General features: G+C 32.9%; 1 protein-coding gene across 1 annotated transcript in view; it reads right to left on the bottom strand.

The window, feature by feature from the left end:
* Positions 1-687: 687 nt before the first annotated feature.
* LOC128995457 (uncharacterized) overlaps positions 688-16,332 on the bottom strand; it is a 28,259-nt gene continuing 12,614 nt past the window's right edge. The window contains exons 3-8 of the mRNA XM_054420476.1: positions 11,061-11,135; positions 9,653-9,769; positions 8,973-9,065; positions 7,981-8,129; positions 7,061-7,290; positions 688-5,715 (exon numbers count right to left, since the gene is read on the bottom strand). Coding sequence (XP_054276451.1) covers positions 5,519-5,715; positions 7,061-7,290; positions 7,981-8,129; positions 8,973-9,065; positions 9,653-9,769; positions 11,061-11,135 — 861 coding nt within the window. The 3' untranslated portion in view covers positions 688-5,518. The remainder of the gene's footprint in view (positions 5,716-7,060; positions 7,291-7,980; positions 8,130-8,972; positions 9,066-9,652; positions 9,770-11,060; positions 11,136-16,332) is intronic.

Here is a 16,332-nt window from a genome sequence, read left to right as displayed (position 1 = left end):
ATTTTAAGGAATATTATTGGAGTGATAAGTGTCCATTTAAATTTATTTTGGTTTTAATATTCTTTGTAGAAAAAAATCAGTAAGTCAAGTACGATACTTTGGAAATACTGTAATACAAAATGATTGTTTAAAACTCAAAAGCAATTTGAAGTTTTTCTATAAATTTCAACGCGATTATTCAAGACTTTTTTTCAAAGACATAATGCAATTCAAGCATATTTGTTGTAAATTTTCTAAGTTTAAATGCTTATGTACCTAACTGTACTCGTGCATTATTTTTATCTTATTAACTTACTTTTAAAATTCACACATTTTGAATTTAAAATTTTTAATAGCAATAAACAATAACCAAATGATAAAAAATTTACAATTTTTATTTACTGTGACATGCTTTTGTTTGATGATTGGAAAAATGCAATCAAGAACGCCACCAGTTTAGTATGTGGAATTTGCCAAACATTATTCTAAATATTTAAACAATGATCGTAAAATTAATTATTAACTGGCATAAACATTTAGTTATTTACAAATTGACTTTAGTTAACTCTAAAGTGTAGGATACCTACTATAGAAGGGATCAACACCCAACTTACATGTACCTTTACAAATGTGATCGCTTATAGACAAAAATCCCTAGTATTGGAGTAGGAAAAATAAGTTAGCAACCTTACTTAAAACAATATTTATTCTAATAATTTATTGTAAATATTCCTTGTTACAACATTCTAGATTTATTGTTATAAAATCTTTGACCTTTAGAATTTTGTATTTTAAATAAATGTTCTATTTACAGTTAGTGTTTTAGTTCTATTTGCCAATGGTCAAGTTCATTTCCGAACCACTGAATGTGGTGGAATGAACCTTGGGACGCCCTACAAGAGTGGTAAAGCAAGATGAGACACTCGTAATCTATTGTTACAGTTCTTGTGGTAATTTTTAAGAAAGTAGGAAACTCAATTAACAATCCTTGAATTCCAATTATTCCGTTACTTATCATCAAGCAGTCGTTTTAACACCTTAGTTTACCTGTTTATTGAGATAGTAAGCTTGGTACTCAAAAAGTTGTGAAAAAAATATTGCTATAGTTGGAAGGGTGCTTAAACCATTCAACTTTGATTCTCAAAACCACAAACTCATTATGTAACAAAAGTTATAAAAATATTTAAATTTAGACTTAATGAACTAAAGTATCAATGTTAAATTAAATAATAAAGGTATCCAATGAAATTGTCATTTGGATGAAGTGTCTAGCTAATTTAGCAAGAACTGCACAATATAATTACAAGGTTTTCTCCTGTTTTACCACAGAAACTCTGACCACTTCTGAGGATCTCAACAACATTGAAGCCCTCAGAGATACGATAGAAACACAAGTTCTCAAGGCAGATTGCTCCAATGGCATTAACAACACATTTCATATATACACATTTGACACATTTACTGCTAAAGAGGTTATCGACACTTGAAAATAAAACTGTTCAACAAAACAGGTTGCCTGTAATATCAAAGTGGGAGGTTAGTTTTGTGATAAAGTTGTGTCTGACAGATGTTTCTGTAAGATACTGAAGGATGGTAATGTTCTAAAAATACCTTGGTTGACTTGGAAGAGAATACAGTAGTTACAACAATTTTTACATTGCATGTGACAAAATTGGTTGTATAGTGACCAATTAGTTTGCTAAATTAGTACGATTGCAAAATGTTAAATCATTCATGTTTTTCCGATAAATTAGAATAATTTTACAATTAGCAAGAAACTTTTTCTCTGAAAACCACAACTATATAACGACCAAATAAGAAATTACGAAAGACAATCCAATAGTTTTTGCTAAAATGTTAATTACCTGAGTGTAAATCTATTTCAGTAATTCACTAATGATTGAAGATATTTTCACCTATTCATTTTGAACATTCTGGCACAGAGGAAGAATTACCTAATTGACCAGGGGACAGGGACACTTTGGAATTCAAGATAAAAGGATGAAAAATATTATCAAACTTAAAAAGGTTGTTTTTAACAAGTTGACATTCATGCAATGGACACATGGAAATCTTATGAAGACGAAATCATTAAAGCGTCAATACTGATTTCATAAAACTATTAAAAATATAAAAATAGTAAATTGATAAAATTACTAACAGCTTAATCCATTAAAACATAATACAATTTTTCAAAAACAAGCGTAAACGATTGTTGATCTTTTTACTTGTATAACAAATAATTTATGAAACAAATTGTTCTGTTTAAGCAAATAGAAAAGCCTATTCCAGTCAGTTGAGTATTATTATACAAAATTTTCATTTACTCTGAAGGCTGTTTTACTTGCATACATCATTTTTATTGCCAATACCAACACAAAATACACTCACTGAGGAATGTCGTAATACACTGAGGAATGCAATACATCAGTCTTTACCAACATCAACATCTTACATATATATACAGGATCATATAAACAACATGGTGAATATGTATACAACAGGAAATAAAGTATAGCGGACACGAAAAACACTGTGTACAAAAACTGAATTATAGTGTTGCACAAACTGAATGTTCACATGGAAACTAACAAGACTTGTGAAATTCAAATATGATGAATTAGATTCGAAAATAACATATCTATGTACATTTGTATTGTGGTGTCCCTAATTAAAAAACATGTAGATGAGCATATCAGTTAAATACTTAAACTAATCTTAGAATCAAGATAATACACAAAGTACTTAATGTGAATGCTAGTAGATGTTACAAACTATCTCTTTTCATTCCACTTAAAATGTGAACATTCATTTTATACAACCGTGAATAATCGATAATGTTGTATAATGGTAAAATTTAATTTACAACTAGAAAGATTTGGACAGAATAAATTTATATGAAGTTAAAAAGTTTTAAAACAATCAAGGTATTTGATTTTTATATTTAGAACATTGCACTGTTTAACAGCAATAAATATGTATAATATGTATATAAAACAAACGGTAAACTCACATCAATAACTAACCACTCCCAGGAATGTCACCTAAATTAGCAAGATTGAACTGAATATAGTGAACATTAGATATATTATAAACTTTTAATAGGATAATCATAACTACTATAAGAAATCTATGTTTATAGAATTTGAGTATGGTAAACACCTCTTTTTAATTCTTACAAATTTATCTCTGCAATTAATTTAGTTAATACTTTGTGCAGACTAAACTATTATCTAAGTATTTAAAATTTTCTATGATATTGAAACATTGCAGTTAAGTACAGTAACTCTAAAACTAAACTATTGTTACATTTACTCCCATAAACATAAAGTATGCCACATTTATTGTTTTAAAATTATTTACTAGGATAGTATTCTTCTATCCTACAGTTCATGCATTAGATTTACTAATAGTTCAGAATACTTGAAAATATACTGGAAATAGTTTAAATATATTTCATCTCATTACGTTACCAGATAGGTTGCCACAGCCTGCTTCAAACATAGAAATTGTCAAAACATGAATTGCAATTATTGTGGGACAGCATACAATACTAATTAAATTGAAGTACCCTGTCTTTTACCATTAAAATATCCTATTCATTGGCATCTTCAATTAATATTTTTAAACTTGGAAATCAAAGCTATTTTCCAATCCTAAGGTTTCTTTTTGGTAGTAGGCCATTTTAAGGATTTAAGTTTATTGGTTTAGTACATTTAAATTAGATAAACATCAAGGGAGCATCAAAGTAGTAAGACTAACATTTACATAATGGGTGTCAATATAGGCTAGGGGTGGCTCGAGCCCCTGGGCCCTTCAAATATGTGGTTCACACCCAAGTTAAACACATATTTGTTGGATCGTGCAGTAAAAACATAAAAGTTAATAATTCTCGCATTTGACTGAGAAGTGTAAGTAAGAAATGTGTAAAATCAAACATTTAGTTCCTAAATTTTAACTATTTTCCAGGGGAAGCCCCCCACCCCCCAACCCTCCTCTTTACTGGAAGTACTCCATACCCACAGACCCTCAAAACCCCCGATGGAAAAGTTAAATGGACTTAAACGTGCACACCAATAGGTACAATTATTGAAATTACCCTATTAATAAAATGGGAAACCCACTAAAAACCGGTTTACAAAAACCTTCAATTGAAGATTTATTTTTATAGACAATCCACTTGTAGCACACAAGATGTAATAACTAAAACAACTACAAAAATAAACAAAGAACATATAAAATAAAAAAAATAAAACAAAGTATTTTTAAAATAATAAAATTGATAAAGAACCTTTAGGCAGTATACTTTTGTAATATGTTTTGCTATATGCTCAGTCTCAACATTATTGCAAAATCAAAATTATTTTGATGAATCGATTGCACAAAACAATACTGCATGACCTATGTGAACTACATTAAATCACTTGAAACATAACAAATTCCATATAATATTCCATTAACAGAAGACAGCCAATGAATAGTGATGAGGTGCCACACCCCACTTTGATATGCTCTATCAAAAATACTGTATCGAATAAATCCTGTAACTCGCCCAAATAATAAATGCAAATTAATACTTAACATTAGATTATATACACCAAAATTATAGGCACAACCAATAGAACAATTACAGTACAAACTAGGACAAGAGCGCAAATCTATCGCGAGGAACGTGCTGACCCCATCAAGCTTCTAAACGAGAGAAAATCCTTTCCTTTCAACGATATTTCAATCTTAGATAAACTGGTTCACAAATAAAATGTATAACATTAGTACAAAGTCAAGGTCAAAAATTAGTAATCTTAAAATAATAGTAGTCTATACACAACATATGTGGAAGGAGTCAAAGGTCTGTCTTCTCTTATTCCTTGATAAATTACTTGCCACTGTAGGGTGCCTAACTCTGGGAACAACGCCCTCTGCTTCATTGCCAAAAAGCGATTCTTAGAACTACTCACCCATCTTGTAATAAAATTATTACTAATGATTAAACTGCTTCATGTACAAAAGAACTTGTTATATTGGTCTTTTTTTCAGTTGAGCAAGAATTAACATTTTTCAATGGTTTTTTAACGGGATACATTTTTAATTACTCTATGTCAAGTATAAAAGTTAACCGGTTGTGTGTACAAAAAATCCAATTAATATAAGCAAGAGATTAGGACAAACTGTACCAATTTAAAATCTCTCCACAAGTTTTATGTATGGACTATACAAAATATTGATCTTATTGGCATTTAAATGCATATCGATTACTAAAACGTCAAAATTTAACTGTTAAGGAAAGATATATTAATCTATGATTGGATATGGCAGACCAGTGTTTTTAACCAAAATTACAATTATTGTTTACAGAAAAATAGATTAATTCAAATTAGAAGGTCTTTATGAGGTCAGCAGTAAAAATCATTCATTACACAACACAACCATATTCGTATGTAACAACCAATGACAGTTTTGTGATCAGCTGTTACATGACAAGTAGTGTTCACATTCACCATTTACATCCCGTACATACAGAGTGATCGGCAAGATCCACCTAGGTTGTATTGTTCAGCTGGCGTTTGGACACTCGACGGATCAGGCGGCGGAAGGACGACGTCCACCTGGTGGCACGATGTAGTGACGGTCGCTGAGAGGCTGGTGTGTCTGAGCTGAACCCACTGTCCGAGGAGAAGGCGTGAGGAGCAGACGACGTGGTGCTGGCATCCGTCTGGACATAGCCTCTGTCCTCCTCTGGAAAACACATCATTCTAACAATGCTACTAGCATATAGTATAGTATCACTTCTTGAGGCATATGCAGAGTTCCCACTCACTCTTGAAAATGAAACTCAAGGTTAGTACTAGCACATTTTTTGTTAAATGTATAAGAGAGGCTATGAGTAAGACCTGAAAATTTTGAAATGTTATTGTTTTTTTTTATGTTGGACATTTTTTTAGTCTTGGGATTTAAGTGTTAGTGGGAGCCAACTGTAAATTTGGGTGATTGGATGTTAGCGATGTCACCGCTATGGTGGGAGGATCTTAAATTGGTGTTGAATTTAAAGTCACACTGAGAATCCCAGATTCCTTAATACAACCGGGATTGAAAGTTTTTAAAACAAATCAGAATCAGCCTATTTTAATTTTTAATGGTTAACTGCTAAATTTAGGTCTCAACCAATTAACGATTAACAAAATTTACAGCATTCACAGTTGGGTGGGTTACAGCATATACAAAATTGCCTCTTACCATTTGTACCCCAAGGATTTTTTATTAATTAAGTGTCTATTGATCATGGTTTCATTCTGGTTGCGGACACGGAAATCAAAATTTTTTATAGACAATTGTTTTGTGAAGACGCACACACAAACAGCAAAGATAAGTAAAAAGTAACAAAATGCCTGTTGGTAACAATAAGAGGTTTCCCTGTTACATCCCTTTTCCAGCCGTCCTACATAGCAAATTTTTACGATTGAGGTGTCATTTTAAAGCTTATGATCTAGCGCACCTGGTAATTAAGGTAATTTTCTCTAGGAATTCAGTAATTCACCCCCTCACATTTGATTTGTACCTTCAGTCTAATTTCAAAGGTCCAGTTATGCTAACCAGTTCTTTATATCCATTTGAATATGATGTAATTTAACAGCTGTTCCTTTAGTTGAATATTTAACCACAATCAAATTGTAAACAAGAGACAAACCCTTTAATTAAAATGGTTTTTTTTAATAGGATACTTTTATGACAACTGTGACCTGATTGAGGTAGGTGAATCACTCTTTTAGCGTATATAAAAACAACAAATAAAAAAAAAAATTTAAATTAGTATATCTTTTCACTTGATAGCTGTTCTAAACAAATGCTTGAAAAGGTAAATGGGTATTGCACTGTTTCATTTTTCATCGGAAACAAGTTTTGGACCCTGGAGTGCAATTTGCGCATGAGTCCCCTCATTATTATTACAATAACGGTAACTATAGTACTAAATAACGTACGATAACTAAATCCTATCACTTTCCAATACAATAAGACCTTTTAACTTGGCCTTCCTATATAAAACAAATAATATTTGTACTCGGTAAGTAAACATGTGACCCACCTCTCTCGTCCTCGCTGCTGCTGTCCGAGCCCTCATCTATATAGGAGATGTGTTTGAGAGGCAGGGGGGAGGGACAGTACTCTGAGGGGGAGGGGGGAGCCACAGATATCTCTGAGAGTCTGTCTGCTAGACCATCCGTGTCGGACCACGTAGAGCTGTGTCTGCCCTGCGCTGACCGTGACCGCTTGCGAGTGTCCACAAAACAAGAGAACAGCTTCTTACCCCCGCTCCTGCCACAACAAGAAATAGTTTAAACAGAGTTTATGAATTTTACCTAGTTGAAGACTGATTTAAAGTCAATTAGTAAATTTGTGCCAAACATACACAAGCCCTCAGGTTTGACCTCTAGAGGCTTACATCAGATATGCAACTTGAGTTTTGAGACTCGTTGGAAATATCATAATCAATTAAACTTCTGAGACATTTCAGTTATATCACCTAAAGCTATTGTATCTAATAGCTATTTAATGAAACAGAGCAGTAATATAAACGCTGATATATCCTTAAAAAACCCAGATAAAATGTGATATTCACTATATTTCTTTATCCACTGTACTTCAAAAATATTCCTTTAAAATGAGCCAGCAAAGTAAGTTCACTAAAAATAAAAAAATCAATGGTGGTTTTGGAAATATACATTAGACTTGAAGGGTGGTGCGTACCACGTGTTGCTAAGTCTTTGCAAATGATATTAGTTGATGTAGTTCTAACTAAGAAACAATAACCCTGCTAACCAAGAACTTGAGAAGAGTTGTCAGATTATCTAATTAAGTGTACTTTGTGTGTGTGTGACTTTGAATTGAAATATATGAGTGATGTTTTTTATTCAGGGACGTAATGCAATTTTTGTAATTATATTTTGATAATATACAGTTATCACTTGTTACATGGGTGTAGCCAACTAACTGTGGGGTACTCACTCGTTGTTGGCGTACTCGCCGAAGGTGGCACGAGTGTAAGCGCACACAGAACACTTGCGTCGTCTGCAGGTGGCTAGGTGCTTCATACCCTTCTTCAGCTGACTATTGAGTGTGGCACTTTGCTTGGCTACCTGCTTCAGGTCATATACCTGCAAAAACACATGAGGTGAGTAACAAATTATAGTGAAGTTATTATTTCACCAAGATCAGCTAGTTCATCACCCAGGATCATTTATTATTCCCAATGACCAGGGACAGCTGGATCTAATTTCAAATCATCTAAAGCTTCTAACTTTTCTCGGGATCAAACAGGCAACTTTATCTGAGCCCAAGCTATTATTCAATAGGCTATTTATGTAATTTTTCCCTCATCTTATGAACATAAAACTCAATTGCTTAAAAAATCATCTTTAAGGGCACACACCCCAAGGGCAAGAACTGAAGTATTTCCCACTCGATCTGTCCACTGTCCATTGTTGATGGTGGTCTCTGAGCTACTAGTAAGTACCTAATCCCATTTAAAGGCTTTTACCCTGGCCTTAAGCAAAGACAAAGTTTTAAAACCCAAACAAATTATTTAGTAATTTTACCTGGGTATGAATACATGCCACTAAGCTAGAGACTCAACAGCAGGTAGCACTGAATGAGAGCATTGCAAGATGTTGGCCACCCTCTGTACACTAAGGCATGAAGGTCATTTTGCTGAGTAAATTGGAACAAGGGGAATAGGAGATTGTGGGATTGTAATAAAGCCATGAGCCAATGGGCCGGTTGGTTCCTCTAGTTGGTACCATCATGACAACATTTTACACCGTCTCAGTTTTTGTAGTAGAGTTGCTGTGGCAGTGCTATCTCTAGTTGTATTACTAGCTGATACATACACTTATGGTATTGAAGAAGATATTGTTTGGTAGAAGAAGCTAACTTACAGTAATGAATTTATGAGGACATAAATTAACCTAATTAGAATGAGTACCTAATAAAAGACCGACCTCTTTCTCCAAGCCATGGACACTGTGTGTACTTCTGCCGCTTCTGTGACTCTTCCTTTCAATGTCTTCCAGCGCTTCCTTTAGTCTTAGATTCTGAAAAAATCACAAAATAAATTAAAACCCAATAGCTTACCTGTAAGGCACAATCCTAATTTGTATTTGAAAATCTAAATTTTTATCTAGAAATAAACAATAAATATAAGTGCTTGAAAGGTTAATAAATAACTAATCTGTAAACAGCTAACTATTTAACACTCTGTAATCCATCTTATAATTTATACAGAGGATTTATCTTTTCTTTATGCAATACAGGATACAGTACTTATAAAAAATAAAATGATACTGTTTAAAATGTACTAAGAACACAAATGATTTTAATTGTTCACTATTATTTGACATGCTAATGTGTGCATAGAGTTTTCCAATACAAAAAAGTTCTCCAAATGTAAAAAAACCTAAGGTTTTATGTTTCTTCTTTAGACCAACATCATACGATTGGCTCTGAAGCACCAGGTGACTAAAGTATGTTTACGTAACTCAAACACATCCTTGATAGAACTAGAAGCCAAGCCTAGACAACACGTACAATTAAACTCAAATATTTTAAAATTAAGAACCAAAATTTCTGAGCCTAATAATTTGAAGTCTAAGGTACGTTATATATTTCTTTAACGTCTCACCTCTCGTTCCAGAGAGTCTTTCTCAGCCACTATGGCCGTCACTTGTCGCACAACATCGTTGCGAGCTCGCTCCAACCTGCGCCTTGTGTGCTCCGACTCCTCTGCCTGCATCTTCAACTGGGAACACACAAACAGTCTTTAATTAGTGAACAAGTTAACTAGATAATTTAATTAGTTTACTCCAGTATTCATGTAAAATTACATTTCCTGCTCAAGTAAAGTAGTACTTCAGACTTTACCCTTTAAGTCTAAAATATCATGACTATTAGTAGAATATACTGGATAATGTATTTCCATCAAACTTCAATTTTATATGCTTCATCACCAGTAGTAAACATTAGATAGTTTATAAATCAACATAACCCATACAAACAACCAATCAACTCTTTAGCTATGTCCACACTTGTGCGCTTTCAATTTCGACGTACCTTTCAACTTTAATTCAATATGCATCAACAAATGCGGTATTGCAAGCGCTTTGAGGCATGCCTTTTAGCTATCGACACTCATGCCTCACGGTTTAGAATTTTTTTTAGTTGGATGAAGACGACCCTATTCTGATAGGAGGAATTGGTGCGGTATATATAGTGTTTATAAAATTTCACAAATGTAAGAATATTCGATGCGTAGAATATGGAAGAAGGAGTACTATAAAGCGCGTAATTTTCTTACTTTATTTTATTTATTTAATTCATATTTATTTATTTCTTGATTTACTACCTAGTATGTCCCACAAACATACATGCAAGTGATAATCTTCTATGAATTCTGATGTTTGTTGGATATTCATGTTGCTTCAAACAACTACAACAGGGACGACTTGTAAAAAATGTAAAGCAGTTGCAATTTGAAACGCACAGAAATCCAAGGCTGGTGGATCGTCTTGTGCTACGCTGCGCGCTATGAAATGGAGCTCCTTTGGACTCATTTTGGGCATGGCTTGACCAAGACCCCACTACACTTGACGCATGGGTTACTTGTGTCCATCTGCGTGCAGGCATGCGCTTGGCGTACACAAAAACACTCGAGTGTAGACATAGATTTTCACTAGTCAAGCATTGACTACATGGTATAAATTTTAATGTATAGAGACCCTAAAAGGGACCGATGCATTTTTAATCGTTGAATTAAAAATATGTTCACAGCATTTAAGTATAATCATTCATTGATGGTGTTGTAATTAAGTAGTCAAATCTCTTGATAAATAAATGTAAACTGCCCAATAAATACTAGTTGAGTTCCTTAGAATATCACAGGTTTGTGCAATTATTGAGCAATAACAAGATTAAATAGAGTTTAAAAACAGGTTTATAATACCTATAATAATAAAATCTTGAGCCAAGCTAACAATAAACATCATGAAATCATATTTGTAAGTAAATATTGCAATCCCTAAATAATATACTACCTGACGGTAAGCTTCATTTTTCTCCCGCTCCAATCTGTCCTTCCACTCATACATTCTGTCCTTTTCTGTCCGTATCTGAAAAAAAATAAATTTATTAGTTTTGTAAAATCGTAATTTAAGGAGGCAACATGCTATGAAAATAAAGTATATGATCATATTATGTAAATTAATGAATAAATACAATATAATTATTATGCACTGCAGAAACACAGGTAAATAAGTTTTAACTTTGTTTTAAGGAACTTCATTAGTAACAATATTGATGTGTTAATAAGAATATTTAGGTATTTTATCAAATGAAGTATTAAAACCGAGACTAGCCTACCAGTAGATCTTGGTATACAAATACCACAATAAATCTTAGAAAAAAACGCACTGTTCTTGATGAAGATATTCCCCAAAATAGCAAGATTATTATTTCATTTTTTTCGCTGAAGCACTTAACGCAAGTGATTAAAAAATAAATTGTTTATGAATCCAATAAGTAAGTGGGTAACACACAACAGTGCTCGCCTTCTGAAAAGTTGCTAGTACGATCTTAAATGGGGTTGATTTTGTAGCCAGATGCTATAAGTAATTACTAATAAGACTATCAATTAATAATGCTTTCTAACTGAAGGTAGATGTTTTCTAACAAGGCCCAGGTGTGGAAAAATTCCTTACAAAACGGAAAAAAAATTCAATGGTGTAAATACACACTAAATCGAAAAATTTTTGAAATATGTATTTCAATTCTTTATCAAACACAGAATAATGAATCTACCATGTATATTTGTATTCAAAATTTGCTATTTGTTAAAGAAAATCTGTCATCATTCCAAAAACGTAATGAATTTCACAGTTATAATACTAGAACAAGTAACCAGCTAGATATTCCGATAGTAAGATTATCAAAATCAACTAATAGCAAACAAATTCCTCCAAATACAGCTCTTAATAAGCTACCTGTATCGTTTCAAGAGCTTAGCTTTAATAAATTTGAAAATAAATTGGCTGTTTGGCTTCTCAACAAGTTTTCTTTTCAGTAAAAGAATTTTTAGGATACCAAATACCTAATGTATAGTTTATTGTTTTTTTCTCTTTTCAATTCATGTTGTAACTTATTTTCTATGAACACAATATACCTAATCCATAGAAAAATTGTATTTGTTTTGACGTTGTCTATTGTACTTTTGTTTGTATTTTATGACAATAAAGATATTCTTATTCATATAATATGCTGCGACAGGAGCAATTGCTCTTGTAGGAGTGTAGAACAATAAATCAAAGTAGTTCCCGGTAATGAAGAGTTCCGAGTAAGTACCGGGATGTCGATTGTCGGCACCAATCATCATTATAGTTCCGCCTCAAACATTAAACACGAGTAACCCAACCCAACTCATAGCATAACGAAGTAACGGAGTCGTGGTTAACTGGCGGAACTGCAGGGTAGGAAACAGGCCTACCACTATAATATGCAGGCTGTGCAACTGGAATACTCAAAGAACACCAATAACATCGATATATGTGTCATTAAAAAAAAAGATATTGTAAATGCGAAGAGTATTGAACAAGATGTATTTGCCACTTCGTTAAACACATCCAAAGAGGAGTTCAATAACATTGTATTTTTTTGCTTATGGGATTCCTAAGATAAGATGAAGAAGCACAGCAGTCTTGCCTCTAGGTCTGAGCTTCGTGAAGACGTGAATGTAATTTAAGGGAATTTTACACAAATACTGGGAAAATGTATGGTTTATTTTATACATGTTATTTAGCCTAAGACCAATTAATTAATGTTATTGTACGATGTCGGCCTATTTACAAATAACAAACCAGTTCCTTAATTAACACAAGTTTGTTCGACTTTATACAGTGAGTTAAAACACTTGCACACAAATAAATGTTGTACATTTTAGGGACTTAGCCATACCCATTTCCAAAACAGACTGAATACAAGATGTATTTAACGAATTAAATGACCTGACTATGCTTGTACACAGTAAAATTGACCAATAAATGTCTGATGTCTAATGTCCGAATTTCTCGGTTACGTTTACTGATACTTCAACTTAATACACGGCTTTTGTATTAAGAGACAAAATGCTATTACAATTATTATTATTAAACATGCAAAGTTAACCCGCCTGCAGCAGGAATGGCACAGTTTGTTGGTTATCGACCCATTTCACTGGGCCAGAGCTGGTGTCACCGCTGCTCCTATCTCTGTATTGTTAGAAAGTTACTTCCTCCAATTTACACAATCTTGGGTTTACAGGACCGCCTCTTCCTCAGCTAACAGCCTGATCCCGGTATGATTATCTTGCTTGACCGACAAACCATTCTCACTAATCAAGTAATCCGCATCAAAAGTCGTATAAATCTAAGCATAACTGGAAATGGGCTTTGGTGTAAACAATAGAACATAGCAGTATTATTATATTTTCAACATTGTATAAACAATTTGCTATAGTTTTAGTTATGGAAATGTAGTTGCTTATCTGTTTTCCATGATTTAAAGCCACCAAACAAAATTTGATTACATTTTGCACAAGTATAATCTACGTATCCAGAATTACTAAAGGCATAATCCCGTGTTAAAAGTTTGACAGGCCTTCCTCCATAGTTCTAAGGTGAGGCTTCGGAAATTAAAAAGTCAATTGGTTTACAATATGACAAACTAACTGTACAAATTTACTTCTTTTAAACGGGTTTAAATTATTAATAATTGGCCACGCAGTTTATGAAGGAAACTGTCAAATATTTTGCAAACCTAAATATTTAGCACATTTAATTATTCTATGGCAATACAGTTGATTTTAGAATATACTTAAAGATCTATCAATATTGTAGTACCAGCTGCTTTGCAGCTAAAATGTGCTTTATTAAATTCTACTTTATTTTATTGCCTTCTATGCACTAAAACGTGATTTAGTCACTGAATTTGGAAAAAAACTAACAATATTTGAAAACTAATTTTAAAAGTATTATTGCATGAGTTGAACATTTAAAATGTAAATATGGCGGAAAGGAAGAGAGTTAGAAAAAGAGATAGCGATGAGGTCTAACTAGGTTTGCATAGCTTTCATCCACAACTGTGGAAATGAGTTTGCATTTGCATTTTATCATTCTTTCCACGACCCATTTCACAAAATGGAAACATAACGCCGACGTTTCATGCTACAGGAATAATACTATCGTCCAGGGAAAAGGCATATTACGTAATATTTTCATTTATTCATAATTGTAAGTCCTTTTCATGTACACTATATTGTTTATTTAGAACCTAATTTTGAAAACCCGTTCTTTGACCTAAGATTGAGGTGTGATTAACTAAAAATAAAAAAAGCATGCTTAATATAATAAATGATTTTACAGAACGTGGTTAAACGAGTTGTCAACTTATTGCCAATCTTTAAACCAATTTTATAATTAATTGCACCGTAGTACATATCAGTTGCAAATTAAAAAGTAGACATCATGTTGAGGTAAACTCATCAGTATGTGACCGTGTATGACATTTTCTAGTGTGTGAAGTAGGCCTAAATATAAGAAAGTGTTAAGTATATTCCGCAGAACGTGTTACACTCACGTCAAAACAGCGCTAATCAAGAGATCTGAGTAGCAGACTAGAAAAAATAATATAAATAATAATAATAATAATAATAATAATAATAATATAATAAAATAACTGTAAATACAGTAATTTGATTAGAATATGGTTCAAACATTTCAAACATCGAACATAAAACCACTAAAATTGCATATTGTATGATATACAATAGATATAATACTTCTCATCATATTATCTAAATCATCGTTCCTTTCGCTGTCCTCATTTATTTTTACAGTAGCTGTCATGGTTCTGTCATTATATTAATTTCACACCAACGAAACTATAGTTAATACAGTATTCATTAATTTACTTAATATATTTCGTCCCTTAATTTATTTTAAACTAGAATTCTATGTATTCTTTTCTTGATTGTTTGCAAACCTGGAACACATTCCGATTCCCGCCACGGCCGATTCAACATACAAGCAACTAACACACAAAACAATCTGTAGGCTAATTATTATTCCTCAAACATAGATAACAAATAATACTACAACCTGTGGCTTTCTGACTGAACTCAGCGAATTGGAGAACTTGAATATTACAGAACTCAAAAGTTTTAAAGAGGTTACTCTCGAAGCCTATAGAAGACAACACTATATAGAACCATAGATAAAACATAATCTACGAGAGAACTAAGTGCATCCGTGCGTTCACACCAAGTACCAGAGTCTTCAACATCCCATCAGCTGATCATGGTCACGTGACATAGTCCATCGCACTTTCCTCGGTAGCCAATATAGATAACGACCATTGATAACAATCAGGTGCAGTGATGCCAATACACGAACCACACATTACCAGCTGAGCCAACTTGACATTTCCACTTTCGATACCTCTTTCCCACGTTAAATCTGTATCCATTTTTTTAGTTATGAACGTAGTTGAACTGAGTCTACTACAGAGTGTACTTTTGATCCTGTTCAATAAGCTAACTTTTAAACCAATCCAGGCAAACATAACCACAACATCTTTTGTCACACCAACTGTATCACGATAACACAAGGGGAGCAAATATAATTTTTACAATATTACACTACATTAGAGGCTCATTCCGATAGGGTCAATTTGGATAAAAAATTGGTTTTAGCCTGTATAAATTATATAAAATGTATACTTCAGTATCCAAAAGTAAATGAATGATTTCTACAAACATTCTCGTTGAAACCCTGTTTTTGAAAGTTGACAAAAACAAGCAGCTATAGACAACAACAAGAGCTATAGAAGTTGCGGTCGCTGGTTCAGTACCCTTCATTATTGTCACTAGACACTAGATATCCGCTAATAAGTAGTAGTACATTCTTGCCAACAATCCGTTGTGGTGTATTGGGCTGAAATGTATTGTTTTGATAAATTCTCTACATTTGTTCCTGCATCATGACATCAACATTCAAGCTGCTGACAATCCATTGTCTGCTGTTCAAATTGAAGTAAAGGATAAACCCAGAATGAATAAAATTGTGATTTATTACATATACAAAACTTATAAACCGTACAATATGCTCGAATCATGCTAACACCCATATCTCTAAAGTTAAAGTTTCAATTTAAAGAATCAACTGATTCCATTGAGACTACAGTATAATCTGTTTAGGAAACCGCGCAACATAAGACTTCTCAAACTGACTTACATAACTCAGCACGACTATTTTTGAATCTACACCACTTCAAATAATG

Source organism: Macrosteles quadrilineatus, unplaced genomic scaffold (genome assembly GCF_028750875.1).
Source record: "Macrosteles quadrilineatus isolate MER2022 unplaced genomic scaffold, UCM_ALF_1.0 Scaffold_5__1_contigs__length_97177068, whole genome shotgun sequence".
In the NCBI taxonomy this organism is placed as follows: Eukaryota; Metazoa; Arthropoda; class Insecta; order Hemiptera; family Cicadellidae; genus Macrosteles; species Macrosteles quadrilineatus.
The sequence above is the reverse complement of the archived record's forward strand: the minus strand, read 5'-3'. Positions and strand labels throughout refer to the sequence as shown.